Below are 21,065 nucleotides of genomic sequence, written 5' to 3' on the forward strand. Positions count from 1 at the left end.
GTCTCTGCCCATCTACAAGTGGTATCAGAGCCGAATGTTTTATCCGTTGCCTGGGGAGGTAGATGAATATGAGTAAGTGCTGATCTGAAGATCACCCCACAAGAAGTTGCCAAAGTTATTGTCTGAAATAAAAGCCTATTGATCCTCACCCACGGGTGAGGAGTGTTCTTTCTGCAGATAGAGCTGCCTCGATTCGGTTTGGTTGAGCCGTCTGTATAATGCAGATTGGTGAAGAAAAAATCTGAAAAATGTTGCAGCTGTTCTAAAGAACAGATCGCTGATTTGTGCCCACTGCCCAAATAAGAGACATTCATTTTCATCTGGTGTGGTGGACCTGTCAAAAGGATTGTTGTGTTAAGTTGTCGTTGAAAGTGTTTAAAGAAGCAGCTGAAGCTTAGTTTGTTTGATTTGTGATGTGTGGGTGAAGAGAAAGAAATAAGAAAAAAGATTAAGGGTGCCATAGTAGCTGCTCAAAAAGTTAGAAGAAGCAGCAGCCTGAATCTAAGAAGACCTCTCAAATCATAGGAGAAAATGTCCTAGTCAAAGAGGAATCCGTAGTAGAAACCACTACCGAGAGTTTTTTTTGCTGGCCAAGCCACTCTCAAAGAAGACAGAAGTTGTATCATTTGAAAGAAACGCTCAGCAAGGGATTCGAAGACGTGTTTGTTCCACAGATTCAAGTCTAGCCGTCAGAACAGAGGATAAAGGTATTTGTTTTTAGCTGATAAAAGTTTTTTTTTTAAAAGAATTTGTGGCTAGCAAAAGATGTAAAGTAAATTATATGAGAAACATGAAGCAAAGAAAAACCTTGAGCATGCCCGCAGGCACAAGATAGTTGGTGTTTGCAACATTTATAGCAAAGTACCTGGCCGCCAAAAGGGTGTTGTAGAAGAATAATTGAGGAACTTGTTGATGAAATGTTTTTGCTTTAGTCAAAGTCATGTGAAGATAGATCGTAACATGTGGAGGATCTAGTCAGAGAATATTTGAGATCGCGGAACAAGAAGAAGCTGTCAAGGTGCTCAAGCCTCATAAGAAGCTGCCAGATAGTGGTAAAGAAGAGGAAGGTTAAAAGCCAAGTAAAAGGTGTTTTCATGAACTTGTTAAAGTAAAGAGAGGATTTGCAGAACATTGAGGAGATATAGAAGAGTCAGCCGCAGCTGAGTTGAAGGCATTGAAAAGATTGAAGATGTCTAGATCTGTATTACCAAAGCATTATTGATATCACCACAAAGAAAAAGAAAAGAGGTAAAACAAGGATCTTTGAGATGTAAATGGGCTTAAACATTGGACTTGTTTTTTGTGCAGATGATCAATGAGTGATATTTTTGATTGTGGTAGCGTTATACTTTTGAATTTGTGTATGAGGTTTGTAGAGCCCACAGAAGTTAGGATCTTTTGAGTACTTGTAGCGTGTCTCAATGGGATCAAAATGCTTATTGTACCTGATTTGTTGTAAACGATGCATGATTGGTGGTATCTGATATTCTAGAGATTGTAGTATACAATATTGATGAATCATGTATCTGAAAATGATTCCTATAGAACTAGCGAGCATAGCAGTTAGTTACCCATGTGATTCGGTAGATGGATCGATTTTCATGTGGACTCAATAATCAATATAGGTACAAAAGGAGAAGGCCACAGTGATGAAAAAAATATGTGTGCATTATAAGTTAGTTTCCCTATCTTCTAAGGTTCATGGTAAACTGAAAACCACTTGCATGTGAGTTTTGTTGATAACTGATGCTGCTCTAGCATGCAGCTCCATGCAGCTCCAATTTGGACATGAATCTATCCATTCATCACCATGCATAAGCTATTTTTAGTTTAAATCAGTTTTTGTTTATTCATGCAAATAAAGCATGTACTCTAGCATGCAATAATCCTCACTTTTAGTTTTGTTTTTTGCATGAGTTTGTTTTTAGTAAATAAAGCATGCTGTGCATGCACTTATTGTATTCTTAATTTAGGGAGTAGTTTATTTTTTTAGTTTGAGAGCCTTAGTAGCTTTCCATGCAATGCTAGGAATATATTTAGAACTGCAATAATTATTAATTCTTCTAGGCTGCAAATTCTTTATATATACCGCCTCTATGTAATTTTTTAATTAAGCTTCAATAAAGAAATTGGTGTGTGCAATTCCAAAAAACAGGGCACTTTGTTTTTTATTCTGAATTGTGATTTCTTTTTGCAATTTATTCTTTTTGCTGTTATTGTTTGCTAATCAGCTAGTTCAGAGAGGATAGGTCAGGTTCAAAATTCTACAAGTTTTGTGGTAAGCCGAAACCACTTGAATACAAAGTTTCATGGTCACTAGAAACCACTAGTATCTGAAGTCTGTGGTGGGAAACCATTTGAGAGCAAAGTTTATGGTTAGCTAAAAACTATTTGTGAGAAGAGTTTGTGGTCAGCTAGAAATCATTTGAGAAGTCTATTGGTTATGGGTAAGCCATAAAAAACCAAGATGATTATGATGAGAGAAAGTCAGAAGACTGAAGTAGCACACTAAAGCCCACTTAAACAGAACTTGCATAAGCGTTGTAAATGTGTACCTAATAAGACTTTTTGACAAGACCCATCTTGTCTAGATTATAAGGGACATTCAATTAATTAGCATATGTGATCAAAATTAAGGGGGACTTTGTTGACATTAAGTTTTCGGGCAAAAAATTTTCACATTGTCAAACTAAACATTTAAGACAGGTTTCGTACAACTAATTATGTTCAGCAGTTAAATAAGAATCTTCCTGCATTGACCTCGAGTCAATAGCCTTAACATGTGCTTTGAATATACAGAACTCTAAACAGTTCCAAGACCTCTATAAATAAGAGGCATTGTATATGTTCAGTACTCCCAGTTGAGTCCAGCTGTGTAGAGCTATAATAGGCTGTGGAAACAGTCAAATGTAATGGTATTTAATTTTTATGAAGAGTTGTAGCTCCATCATAGATGTAATATGTATTTCCAGTCAATATAAAAATAGCTTGTTCTGTCTAATGTCTTCAACCTGTTAGTAGAGCCAATGGTGAAGATCTTGGATGTCAAGTGTACCAGAGATAGTGACCGCAAATAGGACTGGGGGAGCCGTCTAAACTCTCAGCTATTAGATGTGTTGACTGCTGAGCATATGAGTTTGTTGGTGGAACTCGATCTACATGTTGTTTGTTGGATCGCTGCAGTTACAAGATCGTGGAGTTTGATGCAATCGTTGAAACCCAGCTGCAAAGAGAGCCGCTAAGAAAGGAATTATAAATGCAGTTTGAAAAGTCACTATCGATGGAATTTGATGAAGGAGAATTGTTTTGGTGAGGAATCTGGTAAAAAGTCAGCGTGGTTGAAATGAAGTAGTAGTCAAAGATAGTTGGAAATGGCAGATTGTGTGGAGATAATGCAGAGGCAGAGACGAGTCAAAGAGAAAAAGAGATACTAGTACATCGATGAGCAAGAGCAAGGAGGTAGTTGCAAAAGAATGAAATGAAAGCCATTGATGTTGCTTAAGTCATCAAAGTAAGGAGAATAGTGGAAGCCTATAAAAGTCGTAAGGCATGAGATTTGAGAAGTAGAGATGGCCGCAGCCAAGAAAAAAGGCAAAAATCTTGTCAAAGATGAAGAACTTTTGAAGTACAGCCCCAACTGTTGAAAAAACATTTTGGATTTGTGTAAGCACGTTTGAGGCCAGCAGAGCCTATCAAAACTAGGATCCCCTAGCACCTGGAGTGTGTCCCCGAGCACCTGCAGTGTGATTCAATGGGAGGTGTTCATAAAACAAGTGAATCATACTTGAATCTAAGATGGACTGGTTATGAGGGCCAGAGCTCGTGGTAAGAGCATCCCAACAGCAGCATGAGATTTCCTAGATTCGATTACTAGTATTTGAAAATTTTTATGCTACCACATCAGTGAAGAAAGTCAAGAAAGAAATTGAGGTTAGTACTATTTTTGGTAAAACCAACTCTTTCACTGCCTGCCGACTACAGACTTGATTGTCAAATTATGCATTAAATGCAGAAGCTTCCACTACTTTCTGGATGTATCTTAGGCCACTCTAGATGTTTCTAATATTTAATATTGCCTTATCTTCTCAACTGCCGCGTAGACAAGGCATCAATGAGAATCCCCTCACCATGGTTATACATTGAATGTAATGCAAATGGCTACTTACTCTCTCAGAAGAGTCCAGCTCCGCAGAGCTGTTAGGAATCAGTAAATGTATGTTTTATGGTGATCAATATAATTTCTGAGTTGGTGATCAATATAATTTCTGAATTTGTTTTTCTCCTATTTATTTTTTCTCTGTCTCTGCCCACCTACAAGATTTACTCCAGATACGTATGAGCCGATTGGGAAATTTATTACAATAGAGAAGTCTACATAATTCTGACGAAGAGCTTGCTTCCCAAGTTCATCCAAAGCAATCAAAGTAAACATAAGATTCTAAAACTGCCAAATCAAGCTGATTACGATTTTGGCTATATTTGTATATACCAGTATTTGAATGAAAGGAAATTGACTCACAGGACTTCAAGTTCCATTTGTAATTTTAAAATTTCAATATTGCAATCATAGTTCCTGGATTAGATGTTATACCAGCTCCAAGGATTGCTTTCCTGATTCTATTCGAGTCATCCTTGCAGTCCTTACCATATAGCGTTTTACCACCCTTTGAGCACACTAGACAACAACAAAAAAAAAAAGTTATATCAGTCATTGTTATCAATTTATAAGAAACATATTTCTTTCAGTCATAACTTCTGAGATAAGTGTAGGATAGAAACGGGAGTAGATATAGAAACATAAATTGCATTAAACGTCATGAAATAGACATTGAGATTTATATTAATCAAAATATACTCTTATAATACTATCTCTGAGCTTCGGCTCATTCACAATGACAACCTTCTATAGACACAAAGTTTAACAGCTTCATATTTTGTAGAATTTAATAGACTTATACAGCTCACAACTTACAGTTCTGCGGAGCTGGATTAATCAGAGAGTGAATACAAAATATAGACATGAACAATATATAGAAAATTGAACACTCACAGACAAGGAGAAGATAACATAAAATAATGTTTTTCAAAAAACCACAAAGCGTGTGAGATTGCAGATGTGACAGTGGATTGATAGGAGTCATTTAGACAAGATCTATTCGAATCCAAGAAAGATCTGTCATGATGTTAGAGTTTTAAGTTGTAGATTAACTGCAGATCTGGATGATACGGAGATGACATGATCATCTGGCACAATTAATAAAACTGGTTATGATTACAATCTCCAACAATAATTTTGATGCAACTTACAAATTGAATTTAATAGTTTGCTTCATTACAGTACAGCCCAATAATTTGCAATATGCAAAAATACTTCATGGCAGAGTTTGAAAACCGTTTAAGAAGCTTCATTATTCAGTCCAAAAGCAGTTCTAATCATGCAAATTTCAACCTAAAATGTGTTTATTATTTACGACTGACTTCAAGTCTTCATTTTTTAAGCGATTTTTTCCATGGACAACGAAAGATAATGCCCCCAAACATTTCCCAGCAAATGGGCACTACATTCTCTAATCCCTCTCCTCTATGGGACATGTTGCTTTGGAACAGAGCCAAGGGATACATCTCTGCTGAACACAAATTTTGCAAATGGATGGATTTAAAATCAGGTTTGCAAAGATATCTTATATCAAGCCTAAACATTGAAAGATCATTTTCCTTAGTCATTAAGGCTTGATTATTAGCAATTGTATAAGTCTAAACATTTTATCAATTTCAGTAGTACTAGCAACAATCTTTTCATTTTTAGACTTATCTTTGATAAGACAAATAATTTTATCTTGATTACTATCAAATTCAATCTTAGAGTTATGATCCAGAAATTGATTAACAAAAATGAGATTTTTGGTAAGTCTTGACATGTACTTGAGAAATTAAAGAAATAAAAAATCATCAATATTGAAAGATCAATATGGAAAGTTAGGAGTCACCTTTCTCTCCTTTCTAAACATCCAAATTGGAGAAGCAAAAGAACACATATATTGAATGCCATAACTCGCCTCTCCTTCCTTTCCAAGTTCCCAACTTGAAGAGATAATTAACTTTTTCATAAGTAATTAATTATTATTGCCAATGAACCTCTTATACCTTAAGAACATATTTTTAAACTATAGATGAAATATAATTACACATTATTTTCCACTAACACCTTAAGAACCTAAAGACACCTTAACAAGGATGTTATATATTAGGATAAGTGGGGAAGACCCCCACCCCATATAGAAAAAATTACATTAGATAAAAAATAACAATAACTTTTTGAAGGAAAAGCAAGCAAAACTAGCTGACAACTAGACATAATAATTACATATATAGAGCATGTAATACATTATCTAAGAATAGCATCTAAAAGAACAACAACCACCACAACATTTAAGTTAAAAAACAACAACTAAGTAAACAAAAAACAACTAAAAAGGAGACCACATAGCACTCTAGTAAAGAGATTCATGGTCTTCTACCATCTTTTGTAGAGTAGTTTCCCATCCTATAGCTAGGGTACTTGCTTTTCCCTTGCTTCGATCAACTAATCTATCTTTCTTTTACTGCATTTTTACATTCTTCTTAATATATAATTTGACAATCACCACTCCCACAACCATCTTTCGCATAAGGGAATTGGTAATTTTAATATTTTTCCCAAGGGAGTTTTAAGGGAGACAATTTTTTCCTTGCTATTGGCACATCCATACATTCTTTGGAGTTTTTTATTTTTTTCTCGTGGCATGAATTTATTCCACCTTAATAGAAAGAGACTGCTAGTATTTTTATTTACCAATCATCACTTTATCATTTTCCTCATCATCACACTCATCCCTATATTTTTTTATGAGAATTTTTAGGACTTATAGGGCTTCACTATAGGGGCCTGTTATATGGAGAGGAATAGGATAGGGAGTCCTCAGGGGTAATGTCTATATATTCCTTAGTAGCCTCCTCATTCTCATCTTCATTAGAAGAAGGGTTGTCACTTTTTTTCTCTTTTTTCTCCTCAAGACTTGTTTTCTCAAAGGTTGGGGCAATTTTGGCCACTACCAAAAGCTTAGCTAACCTCATGGACCTCCTTTCTCCTGATGACATAATAGTTTCATCTTTTGTATTTTCCCCATCAAAAATATTTATAGCTCATAGGTGGAGAGGTGGGTTGGGACACCATAGGGCTATTTCAATCTTACTTTTCATAAAATTCCCTTTATCCAAAATTACCTTTTTTTAGAGGAATAAGACATAATGTTGCCTGTTTTTAGGAGTAGGCAGAGAATTAATAGGGCCCAATTCAACAATCAAGGGGCTTTGTCATATCCCAAAATGATTTTTAGGTGTGCCTAAAGGGATTTTCTCATAGATTTGGTTTTAAAAGATGACAATATATATTCCACAAAGGCACCCCCCCGCCCCCCCCCCACTCCGCCCCTCTTGGTATGAGGGGGTTAGGGTTTTAATGAGAGGCCAAGGTATTTTGATGAGGAGACTACATGGTTGAGGTAAGGGGTAGCAACACAAAAATAATTATGAAATGCATACTTAAGCCTTTGATGAAGAGGGGGTTAAGCATATTTCTCAACACATTTTTGCAAAGAAGAAAAAATAAAAATGGAAAGCTAACAATTGAAGTATTTTATGAAGTGATATCTCACAACTTCACATAGTGCAAGTAAAGCTTCATGGCTAAAACCATTGCACCAAACTGAATATCATGACATTTATGAGGTTGATGACAACTTAATCCTAAGAAGTGCCATCTCTATGGAGGGACTGACAAGAAATGTAGTAGCTTTGATGCCACTTCCACACACCTCTTTAAAACCTCTTATGACATCCTAAATTTATACTTTAATAGTATCAAACACTTGGACACATATTTTAAAAAAAATGATAGTCCTTCCATATAAAGGCCACACTCAATTGTGTTGCAATTAACTCCCAAATCTCTCTCAATTATTAAAAAACAAACCAACAACATAGAAATTTCCAATTTCTCTCAACAACACTCTCAATCAACTAAAAATCGTCACACAATATCCCAAAATGCACAATACCAAAAATGTTTTGAATCTATTTAAATAAAGAAAATTCCCCACCACATGTAGTATCTCAGAAGGGATAAATTGTTGTAATCTCCCTTGACAATTCCTATAAATAGGAACAATAAGAAGGGATTTGAATATGTGATGTGTGAAAGTTTGTACATGCCTCCACTCTCCATGAATTTTGCAAGACAAAAGCAATGTTTCCATTCCATCAAAGTTTTCAACATTTCCCACAACTGGTGTCATCCATGATGCAATATCTTGTTGAATTAATGTTACGCTCTAAATTTATGTTCACTAAGTGCTTGGATAATGTGTAGGGTGTGGATTCATTCTAGAGAACTTAGAGCATTTGTATATTGTTAATATAACATATTTGGTAGTACTTTGAGCTATTCTAAGTGGTTTGATTTTATTTTTATTTCTCTATGCTTACATTTGTCTTTACTTAGCATGTTCATTTAAGAGAACCTTTTTAAAAATGCAATTATCTTGTCATTAAATATTTACTTACACTTTTTACTTCTATAATAGATAGATATATTATATAAGCTCATAAAAATAGTTGTAGACTTTAATAACCATTTATCTTAGTAAACACTATTTATAAAAAGTATTAACTAACAAAATATATATTATTACTAAAATCTGAAAAATTAATTATTATTATTTATTAAAGTATCATATTGATTTTAGATTGTGAAAATAATAAAGTATTTAATGTATAATATTAATTATATTAGTTGATATCTTTTCAAAAGTGTTTGTCGACTAAAACGAAGGCCATAACACAGTAAAGACAATATTATTTGCATTATTCTCGTGCAAAGGAGAATCATAAGTAAACTTAATTATTTGAAAACAAGAAGTCAATAGGGTTTATAAAAGCAATCATACGATAGCTCGCATATACGAGAAAATGCATAAGATTTAAAAAACTAAACCAGGAAAAATAAATGAAGGCCTAGAAAATTACCTTCAATACATCCAGTGCCTTCAATAAACCCATCTCCTTCGTAACCACCTTTACAAGTACACCTCACACTATCTTTTACATCTTTGGCTGCTTCACAACGTGCATGTTTATGACATGGAACACTTTTGCAGTCCCCGGGAATACCCCACTCCAGTTTTAGCCCTACTATTGAAGTGTAATTTGTTCCCCCTGGAAATCCCCAGCTGATGAATTTTGAGCATTGCCATTCAGAGAATCTGTCAAAGTTGGTCACTCCGGGCACCCATGTCTGGTCATACACAAGAGAGAAGCAGCACGGATTTACAACATTGCATTGTATAACATTCGCATAAGGAAGGTTGCAATTCTTCAACTTGCAAGTTGTTCTATTGTTGCAACTGGAAAACTGGATAAAGTTGTCTTTGGAAATTGCGAAGTTCTGATTGCGTTCAATCCTGAAGATTTCTAGATTCGGGGAGCAATTAGGATGTATGATATCAAGAATTATACCATTGTTGAGAATGGCAGTCACATTGTAGAGACGCTTGCCTATTTCCATCTTCAGAGTAGAATTGTTGTAGCATTCAAGTTTGAACCCGTCTCTACCACAAGCCCTGGATTTGGTATAAAATGGGTATTTAATAAGAGCTTCCCCACAAGACTCACTGCAATTGCTTTCTCTAGTAGATAATTTAAAGTCGGCTCTATTTGAAAAAACTTGAGCTAATCCTGAGCCCATCAAGGCCAAAGTAACAGCAAAAGATAGACAAAATGCCATTTGTATTGAATAATTCCACAGGGTGGTATTGAGCTCTACTTATATTATTCAACTTACTCGCATTTTCCCCCTATATTCAATCTTACACAGAGTAATAGAAGACATTAAGTATTTGAAAGCCTGGACTTAGCCTTGAAAACTTCTCCAAAACTGTCAAAATTTCACAAGACTTCACTATCATGTTTCTGTGTGAGTTCTACACCATCAAGAGGACAAAAGTAGATACCATAATCTTCTGAACACTTACTTATGATTACATCAACCTTTCAAAGAGAGAAAACGGTAGCACAGCTATTCTATATGCTATCATGTAGATTTCAGGCCTGCTAGACATTTTCATTCAATAAAAACTCAAGACCAATCTTTTCTACTCTCAAGATAATCTGATTATATATACTTGAAAGATTATTTGGATTTGGTCCCAAAACCTACTAGAACAATTTTTCTTCACAGAAAGAATAAGAAAGGTATTGAATTCGCTGGAATCACCTATTCTCCTGCCTGAAAATTTCACTGGAAGCAGCGAATCTCCAAATTAATCTGGATTTATTTCTATACTCTTCAATCCCATATCAAATCTTGTTGAAACCTCCGAAAGCCCAACTTATACTGTCAGCATTAAGTCCCTGGCTGAATTTTGCTTAAAATCTCAAATGCAATTGAAATCAAACAGTCTGCCACTTTTCGCTTTAGTGAGCCAAACAATCCCGAACAATCATAAGTGATATATACATTTCTTTGAAAGTTCTCTTTTGTCCTTGAATAGTGACTGGTTCAGTACATGTTAACGCAATGTATGAATCGCAGTATGTCCAAGTGTTTGGAAATGATTTTTTTTCGGCACGTAGGATCAATTTTCTTCTTTTGAAATAGTATAAACCTAGCATATATCCCAATCTAAAAAATCTCCTTGGGATATGACCTGTATTTGCATGCCATGAAGGTAGAGAACACCGCCAATAACTGTCCAACCCTATTGGACGCCATCTTTAATGGATACATGTCTCCACAAAACATTTTATTTAGACCATCTATCGACTAGAAATGAGGACTGTAAGATTTTATTCCAATATTCAAGAATAGTATACAGCTAATCTAAGCTATCAACTGACATATTTGGAATTTATAAATGAAGAATATTGTCAATATCTCCAACAAACTTTTTCTTAATAAAAGAATCTGCAATCTTAGGGGAGCTCTCTGTCTACAATAATGTTTCCAGAACATTATAAAAAATTAAATGTTAATCTTGAATGCAACTTCTCCGGAACATTTTAAAAAGCATAACTCAATCTTGAATGCAATTTTTTGGAACATTTTGGAAAACATATAACAATCTTGAATGGGGTTTGATTGGACAGTAGACTTCTTTAATTGACTCTTCTTTCTTTCTTCTTTTTTCTTTTCCTTCTTTTTCTCTTTTTCTTTTTAAAAAAAAATCTGTACTGATCTATTTCAAAATAATAAACTTGTTTAATTAAATTTGATGGCAATATTCAAGAATTATATACAGCTTACCTAAAACGTCAACTTAGATGTTACCAATGAATTTTTTCTTAATAAAATAACTCGCAATCTTCAGGGGAAATCTCTATTTGGGATAATGTTTCTAGAATATTTTAAAAAGTAAATCTCAATCTGTAAGGCAACTTTTGAAGAACATTTTTAAAAGCATATACATATATTGAATGCAATATTTTCAGAACATTTTAAATACATATAACAATCTGAAATGGAATTTTATTTGATAATAGGTTCGTTTAATTGAATTTTTTTCTTCTGTAATGATTATCTGAAAATAATAATTCAAGATGAAAATAAAAACCAGGATATCATTTCTATTTATTTGATTCCAATTTAATGAAGTGACTGAAACAAGGTGTTTAGTTATAAAAAACAATGACCATGTTAGACATAATGGCAACATGAACTATTGTAAATGAATAAAATATATTTTTATTAAATATAGTCTATACTTCAGCAATTATCTGGATTATATAACAATCTTGAATGCAGTTTGATTTGGTAGTATACTTATCTAATTGAATTTTTTTCTTCTTTAGTGATCTCTCTCAAAACAATAGTCCAAAATCGAAACTAATGAAAATGTGATATCTAGAAATTTGGTCTTATTTCTATTTACTCAATCCTCATTTAATGAAGTGATTGAAATGATGTGTTTAGTTATTGAAAACACTGAATATGTTGGGAGAAGGATGAGGTGAATATTGGGGGAGTTGCTTTCAAAATCTTACTGAACACAGTCACTGCTATCACTGGTTTACCACAGGATGGAATAAATTTTCCAAAGAAGCCAGAAGGATCCTATAAGGATTCAAATTTAAGAGATTTTTCAAGCTTGATGAAGGGGTTTAGAGGTTACAGAGAAAGTATAACAAAAAGGACCTCCTTGAAATTTGGAAGGATGAATCCCTATTAGTTATGAAATACTTGTCTCTGGATGGGCTATTTAAAAGGTTCCATACCCAAACCTTCCCTATGCTAAACCACCTAAGGTACATCGTAAAAATGAATTTTTCCTTTTGGGTTTGTTCTTCTCTGACTCAATTGGTTGTTAGAGACACATCCAAAAACTCCCTTCCCCTTCACTAAGGTTTAATTCTTAGGCTCTATAACTTCTAGTGGGCCCACGCCATTTCCCCGTAACCCCTTATCAAATTCTAATTTAGTGGTGGAGCTCTTGGGTGCTCCTAATACTTTCTTCAACCCTATCAGGGGACTAAAATAGAAAATCTCCCCTAGCTCTCTACCTAAGGAAGTGGAGCTACTGGAATCAGATGAGGGGGATGCTTATAAGGAAATTGGTTTCTCCTTAGCCTTGGAATCTGATTGGTCTCCCACAGCCTCTGAGGAGGTTGCCCCCTTTCATCTTGATCAGATGTTTCCAAACCCAATCTTAGTCCCTCCACTTTGGATGTTAAAGTGTAGGTTGAAAGATATTATTGGGTGATAAGACTTGGCTATTAAATGACTCTTCTCACAATTTGATGTGGCTATAAGAAAGATTAATAGTCTTGAGGTAATGGTTGAGGCAGGTGTTAGGGTTGATAAACGGGTGATGGAGGAAAAAGATGAACAAGTCTTGGAGGCTACTAGTAATATGGTTGGCAAATTAGAGAAGTGGGTCAAGGTTAAGGGGATGTTGAATGACCTAAGTGAAAATTTATCTCAGAGGGATGAGAGCAAGGTAGTGGTGGAGTTGAAGGAGAGCTAGGAGATCCTACAACGAAAAAATTGATGAAATATCTATGCTGAGCTAGAAGATGGCCTTGAAGAATTTGGCCTCCTTACAGGTTGTTCAAGAGGAAATTGATCAAAGAAAAGCAAAGTGAAAGAGACATACGATGTATCCCTCTGCTATGATGGAGCCCCCTACCTCAGTGGTCAAAGCTGCACTATATTTTGGTACTCCAACCTCTATTAAGGATTCTAAGAACAAAAAAACAAATTCTTTCATAAAGTAATTGGATTGTGTAAATATTGGCAAGAGGGTAAAGCCTTTGCTCACTAGACCATTCTTTTGTGTCTTTGGTGGTTGGCTAGTTAATTTTGTTCTTTGGTTCTATCTCTGGTTTTTTTTCTAGTTGTCTAGTGGTTCCTCACTGGTTTTGGTGTTTTTAATTTAATAATTTTTGGCTAGCTACACACTCTACATGTGCCCTAGGTTTTGTTGTTTAGTGGTTATGTAAAGGTTCGAGCATATCCTTCTTTTTATTAATTGGGACACATATCATATTGGACATAATGACAACATGATTTTTTTTAAGCGAATAAAATATTTTTTAATATATATAGTTTACTATATAGACAATGTATAATTGAATATCAAGGGGTTTTAATTTGTTAAATCATTATAATTTTATTAGGAGATACATGTTTATGTCTCAAAATCGACATCAATATTTAAATATATTTATTAAATTGATCAATTTAATTACTTCATCCAAATTTAGATTGGGTATATCCAATGGATAAGGCCAAGAGTAAGTCTTAAGTAAATTTGACAAAAGAGATGCCTCTTGATTATGACATCTAAACCAAATGACTCCCCACATAAAAAAAGCTTAACAAATGAAAAACATAATTTACTTCATTTTAAATGAGTTTAGAATAATAAATTGAAATGATATTATGGAAATTAAATATAAAAGATATATGTACTTAACTCCTAGATTGATGATGGAATAAGGATGCATTGTTAGAGAATATTTAGCTATTAGTTGTTTTTTTATAAGTAGTTATGCTCTTTTGTTTTTCTGCTAAAGTTACATAGGATTGCGTATTTTAGTTGTGCATCTAGTTTAGCTTTTATGCATCTAGTTTAGAGAGAGTTGAGATTTATTTATCTCTTCATTCTTGCACTTTAGTTATCCTAAATTTATCTTTGTACTTTCTTTGTAAGCACCTCATTGTATAATTGTAAGTCATTTTGTACTTTTTCCTTTTGAGTAATAGATCATTCATTTCTATAGCTCTCATTTGTGGAAGGTGTTCTTCTATGTTGTTTGATTTTGCAGGTGCTTGTGTTACAAAATTCAAAATGTAGAAGATGTGTAGAATTAGTTTTCTAATGTTTAAAAATTGAATCTTTTATTTTACTCTCCATTTTGGGTTTCATATGGTTGAAAAATTCTAGGTCAGTTGGATTAATGCATTTAAAGGTCAAACAATAGGATTATGAAAATGACCTCATATGTGGAGTCATACTGTAATTCATAGGATAAATTTGACCAACTATAGGCTTCTATAACAATTTTTCTTAAATGAATAATATACATATTTATTTAAGGATAAGTAGTTTATATTTCCTTAGGCATAGTTGTCAAATTATATGAGTCAAGTTCTCGTTGATCAACTCTCTTATCAATTTGACTTTAAATAGCCTTGGACAAATTTTGAGAGATGACCAACAAGTGTATAGTGGATTACAAGTTGAATCCAATGCAAATAATTATTTTAATACTCCAAATAGAAGTGTTCCAAAATTGGATTATCATTTATATTAATATTTATTTTAATATATATTGTTATTCCTTGTATGTATTGAATTTCACAAATGAATTTGTCAAATACCTATACATAACAAAATAGTAATAGTAATAGGCCGGAATGGCTATGGATTGGAATGATGTCCATGTGTCAGATGACTTAGATTATAAACCCTCAAAGGATGAGGGTCCCTTGCAGAAGACCACTCCTAGTACTAGTAGCAGTAGAAAAAACCCACCTAGATGGGCTCAAAAAAGAAATCCTCCGTTTGAAACCCTAGATCTTGGGCCCACAAAATCTGAAAATATAGAAGACTGGAAAAAAGGTGGAGATCCTTGAAAAGGAGGATAATGAAATTAAACTTGAAATCTCCCTCAATGTGGACCCCAGTGAGAGTAAAGATGATGATATGGACGTTGATAAGCTCCCGGGGAATTCACTAACGTATCAAGAGAAGTGCTTCCGATGGGTTTTGGGGGAAATTAATGTGCTGAATAGGGGATTAAGGATCTCATTGACACCTTCACTGAGAATCCAACTCCAGATAAGACTGAAAAAATCCTAAAGTTGTCCCAAGAAATTGTGAAAGATATTAAGGTTATGAAGACTGAACATGAGGTTAAAATCGACAGGCTAGAGAAAGAAATACAGGAGCTGAAAAGTCAACTTAAGGGTTTGGTGGAGGTTAGCAAGAAATCCATGTATAAGAGTGTCGAGGGACTCAAAAGGGTCAATGAGGAAATCGCCATTCAGAAGGAGAAGATGACCAGAGCTAAGAGATCCCCAGATATCAACTTGGCTAAGAAAAACCAAGAGGTGCAGGCATCCACGGGACCTTCTACCAGGACTCATTAAAAATAACTCCAGGAGAATGCTGATCTTATGAAAGCTCTTTCTTAGTTTGTTTTTCTTGTGCATCTTGTTTAGGTCTATTTTTTGTGGTTTTTTGCTTTGGGGTGAGTCCCCTGGTTCTGTTGCTGTTTAGCAGCTGGTTAGACTCTAGTTACTATGTTTATTTTTTGGATGGATTTGGGTTTTGGGTCCCTGTAAAACCCATTTATCTTAATAAAAAACAATTAGTAATAGGTACCAACATAAATGGGTGTCCTACTTTATGGCCTAAGTATGGATGCATATTAATATATTTAATATTCATTCAATAATAGCAAGTAAATTGTAATGAATTTGAAGATAATATAAACTAATAATTTGTGATATTTCGGATGCCAATTTTAATTATAAATTTTAAAATATAAAAAATATTTTATCTCACGTTTTAAATATTTATTTATAAATAATTAAGATGTGGATTAGGAAACTATGTTTCAAATATGAACTTAACTCAAAGTGGCTAGACGATATAGATGTAAATGTAGAGAATGAATAAGAAAATGGAGATAAAAAAAATGATATACATATAGAGTTTGATGATGAGATGAAAATGATGATGTAGATAGGGAAATTAAGGATGAGATGGCAAAGATGATGTAGATGGGGACATCAAGGATGAGATGGAAAAGATGATGTAGAAGGGATGATTGAGGATGAGGGGAATAGTCTACTAGATAAAGAGGTAGAAGAAAGATGGATTGAAATTTAGCTATAAAACAACAAGGATTCATTTAAATGTTATGGCTCATTTGACAGTGTCTTCTACTTTATTTTTTGATGATGCAGGGAATGGTTCAATGATCTATTAATTCCAATTGATAGGAAGATTAATGGAAGCCTTGCATTTTTTTGGTCAAGTTAGGGGCTGCGTTGATGTTTTCTCCTCAACATATCTTATAAAATTCTTGCATATTTTGTTAGTAATTATGTTTAGAGCTTGGGATATGAGTGCTAGTGTACATTTGCTATTTTCCTTATGTTAGTGGCTATTTATGTTTTTTTTCATATATTATTTAATCTTGCTAAGGTTTGTTAAGATTAGTTCATATGAGGACACATTATAAAATACACCAGCTACATGTTTCACTCTCTCTAACAAATGGGTAGTTGAGCTATACACTCTCTTTTGGCTTGCTGTGTCTATTGACTAGAAAAGAGGCTACAAACATTGATCTAGCTTGAGATAAGGGTGTATTAGGAAAACAAAGTTTCAGGATATACAAAATAGGGAATAGATTAGTGATGAGATATCATCAAAGGTCTATAACTCCAAGGAAGATATAGGTATAAGATAGGTTAGATAGTCACTAGGGAATTAAGAGTGACTAAGAAGAATATAAGTATATGACTAAGGTGATCAAATATAGATAGAAGATAGATATTGAAAGGAGACATAATAAATGTATGTTATATATTAAGATACTAGTATAAAGAGATCTATTTTTCTACATCCCAATTGTGTGTATAATAATTTTTTATTGATTGCATGCTTAGAGTAGATTCAGAATAGATATTGCCATCACCTTAATAGGGCCGAGTTTGGGTTATAGACTACAACTAGGATAAATCCTTTGGGAACATAACTCTAGTCTATCACCTTTAGATTTCTTTTTTTTTATATAGTTAAAAAGATGGAAGGGCCAACACCCATTTTATCACTTTTTTATTGGAGCTTTGAACTAGTGGGGTAATAATGGGGGACCCCATCCCCATGGTGAATATGCTAAGGTATTAACACATCTTAGATTTGTCTATGATTTGCTTGCCAATTTACGGATGACTAAGCGCCTCAATATCACTTCGTGCCTCGTTGTCCCTCCATGGCTCCTTATCAGTCCACTAGTTGCATCTCCATTTCTCCTCATCAGACCATTTTTTTCTCCTTATCATTCCACATGGCATCTTTATTTCTCAACAACATCCTTATCTCTCCATTGCATCCTCCATGCCTAGAATCACCTAACCACCTTCTAAACTCTACACCTTTATCTCCTACACACCTTCTTCTCCTATCTTTCTTACTATTGTTGACTAGTTTCTACTACCACCAACTCCATAAACTTTCTACCATAGTTTGTCATAATCAAAGTGACCTAGCAACTTACCCATGTCTATAGCCTTGAACATACCATCTGCAACCTCGTTCACATTAAGTGGGGTATAAACACACTCCTTATCTCTGACATCTTGGGAACCTCTAAGATAGTTGGTCAACTTGCATGGTCCACCATAAATAGTGACTTGCAACAAGTTGATTCGAAGAATTGAACCCAAGACTTTCATGATAATACGGAGTTGCAACGACCGTTGCGCTGTGGGGCCAACCCATCTCCTTTAGATTTATTGCTAACACTAGTTCCATTTCTAAGACCTTGGTTAGGATCTATAAGGGTAAGTTACTATGAGTGCTAATATGGGTGCTATAAAAATATGATAAAAGAAGGAAAGGAGGCAGATTAAAAGAAGGTACTTTGGAAGATTTGGACTTAAAATTTGATGAGATGCAAGAAATGGTAACCATGATTCAAACAACAATTAAAGGATTCAAAAAGAGGACATTGTTGATAGTTTCAAGTAGTACAATAACTTTAACAATTAAATTACAAATAACTTTGAGGTGGTTGTCCATTAAAGTTGGTGTATCTCCTCTAATAGGTGACTTCGATGCTAGGGTGCAATACAACCCAAATCATGTAGATAATAAAAACCTATCCGCCCCATCCAAATTAGATTTGGTATCCTATCAAGGATGAGGATATTCAATCCAATATTCTAAGGTACCAAGCTAGACATAATCTAGGTAACTCCAAGATTCGTTATACTATTATTCACTTGTTTTTCTTGTATGCATATATGGGTCAAACAAACATAATGCAACCTTATTATATCCATACTTTTCACATTCCTTAGATCTCTCAACCTTTGAAACCTATTATAATTATGCTAATAAGAAAAGAAAAGTTTTATTACATCTTAAATACATTATGGGTTATTTCACTTTTTTGACTCACTACCAACTGGAAGGATAGAATAAGAATTCCATATTTCTCATGATAATTGTTGAAAAGGACATGAAATTCTATCATACATTAAAATAATCTAATTATCTTGACTAGATATACATTTGCTGATAATTTCTCTGACAACCTATTGCAGCTACTGAGATGGTGAATCTTAACATCCATCATATACATGTTGAAAAAAAATGTCCAAGCCAAGCATATAATTCCTAGCATCCATCACCTACATGCTAGCATTCAAAGGGAGCTAGTCCAAGGGTATAGCTTAGTAATTCTATTAGAAGAGCATTTTTATTGACTTTAGTCATGATTAAAAAAATGAGAAATTTAATTTGTGAGTGGGCTATAGGATCTACTAGATGGTGATCTTATCAAGAGGATAATGATAAGCTCTGTTTATAGTGTATTTCAACTTGTTCAGTGACCTTATTTATACCCTATTGTGTTTCCATATAATTTAGCTTTTGTATTAGACTTGATTTTGTATGTAGAAACCTCTTATAATTAGATAGCTAGAATAAGGAGGTCTTATAGTTTCACTATTTTCATGTTGGTGATTGCTAAATTCACCACCTAGATAGGTTTAATAAATGGAACATAACCAAGTTATTTTTATAATTTTCACGTCCTAGGCTACTTGAAAAACTGTAAATCACCTACATGATTCCCCTTCTACATGGAATCCCTACTATTTATGCATTCAATTATTAGACCATATACTTGTGTTGAAGTACTTAAAAGAATATTATTAATATTCAATAATGGTTACTTAAATATTAGCTTGCACACAATTCTTGATACTAGGTAGATTTGATATGAGAAGTTATCTAATGTCATATAATATCAACCTTGACTATGCTAATCTTTTCAATGGGTCATGCGTTTAATTATTATATTTTTTGTTATATGTATTTAAGAAAAGTATATACTACCATTGTTGTACCCATAGAATTGCATGTGCAACATGTGGTTTAATAGTCTAAAAATTCTAATATTCTTGTCAAAAAATATTTTAGTTCCAAAAGAATGGAATATCTAGATTCTTTGTTTCTTAAAGTTTTGTCGTAGTTTTTTTCATGTTTATTGACTTCTATGGCAATTTGAATAGCTAGGATACCATCTTCAATCCTTATTTTCATTGCTATGTTACTTGATACTTGAGATATCATAACAGTGTCTTCCTTGTGATTTTTTCTATATCTTTTCTTAAGATTTTTCTTAGATCCTATTCAATTTGTATGTTTTTAGCTTTTAGATAGCCTAAATTTGACCCCCTAAATATTTCCATTTCTCCTTGAGTTCTACAAAGACCAAACACATACCTTTTTTTTATGTTATTTGATCTCCAAAGGTTTTGAAATGAAGATAAATTCTTGCATGAATTTCCCAAGCTAAGTATTTATCATGAACTATCATCCTAATATGGAAAATTATTTTTCTATCTAGTAGATTTATTATGTTTGCATTGAATAGTCTATACACCATGTTAATAGCATGATTTCATTGCAAACATTTCATCAAATTTCATTTAGTTAGAAACTTAAATTATTCTTGATTAAAGATTATATTGGATTGTTCATTATGTTCTACAAACTTATTATATTCTATTTTTAGCACTATACTTATCTATCCAACTCAAATTATCTAAGATTACTTCCTAGCAATAAATTATCTTTGATGAAGCATACCAATGATCATGAGCTAAGAAAAGTAAAAAAGCTAAATCCACAAGTTACGATTCCTACCTTTAGTTTATGAAAATTATCATATTATTATTATTTTAAGGATGCTTTCTAGTATAACAGATTATTTTCTTAAAAGCATGACGATAATTGATTATTGCAATCTTCAATTGTTATAAATGTTGATAAACACATCAAACAAGACAAAGACATAATGACCAATAAAAGATTTCACCTAATAAAGTAAAATAAATCTAATTCATAAATGACTATTATCTAAATCGACAAACATATATCAAAATAAAACACCATAATTACTAAATCCCAACACTTATTCAAATTACATTAAGTCTAAACATGTCTTAAAAATTAGTTTCATTAAGATTTCACAGTAAAATAATAATAAAAGATTAAGAAATAAGGAACTAATACAATGTATGAACAGACACGATTTTTATTTTTTATTTCGTGGTTGCTAAGAATTATTGTATTTATATTTCAAATCTTTTAACAAAATATTGTGTTAAGATATATATACGAGAGCTTTCAAAAGCATTTTAATGCTCTAGTATTGTTAAGAACCTGTAACTATGTAAGGGTATAGAAGTCTTTCTCGGCCATAGTTCCTAAGACAGATTTAGG

General features: G+C 33.4%; 1 protein-coding gene across 1 annotated transcript; it reads right to left on the minus strand.

Moving 5' to 3' along the window:
- Positions 1-4,544: 4,544 nt before the first annotated feature.
- On the minus strand, positions 4,545-9,820 carry LOC131044627 (probably inactive receptor-like protein kinase At2g46850). Its single transcript, XM_057977985.2, has 2 exons — positions 9,064-9,820; positions 4,545-4,675 (listed from the first exon to the last, which is right to left on the minus strand). Exons 1-2 carry the CDS (start codon positions 9,818-9,820, stop codon positions 4,545-4,547), a joined length of 888 nt encoding a protein of 295 aa, XP_057833968.2.
- Positions 9,821-21,065: the final 11,245 nt, after the last annotated feature.

The sequence above is a fragment of the Cryptomeria japonica genome, chromosome 1 (genome assembly GCF_030272615.1).
Source record: "Cryptomeria japonica chromosome 1, Sugi_1.0, whole genome shotgun sequence".
NCBI classification, from domain to species: Eukaryota; Viridiplantae; Streptophyta; class Pinopsida; order Cupressales; family Cupressaceae; genus Cryptomeria; species Cryptomeria japonica.

Coding starts and splice junctions, on each gene's coding strand:
- LOC131044627 (XM_057977985.2), bottom strand. CDS start 9,820: ATGGCATTTTGTCTATCTTTTGCTGTTACTTTGGCCTTGATGGGCTCA. Junction 4,676..9,063: donor AGGCACTGGATGTATTGAAG/GTAATTTTCTAG, acceptor GTTGTTGTCTAG/TGTGCTCAAAGGGTGGTAAA.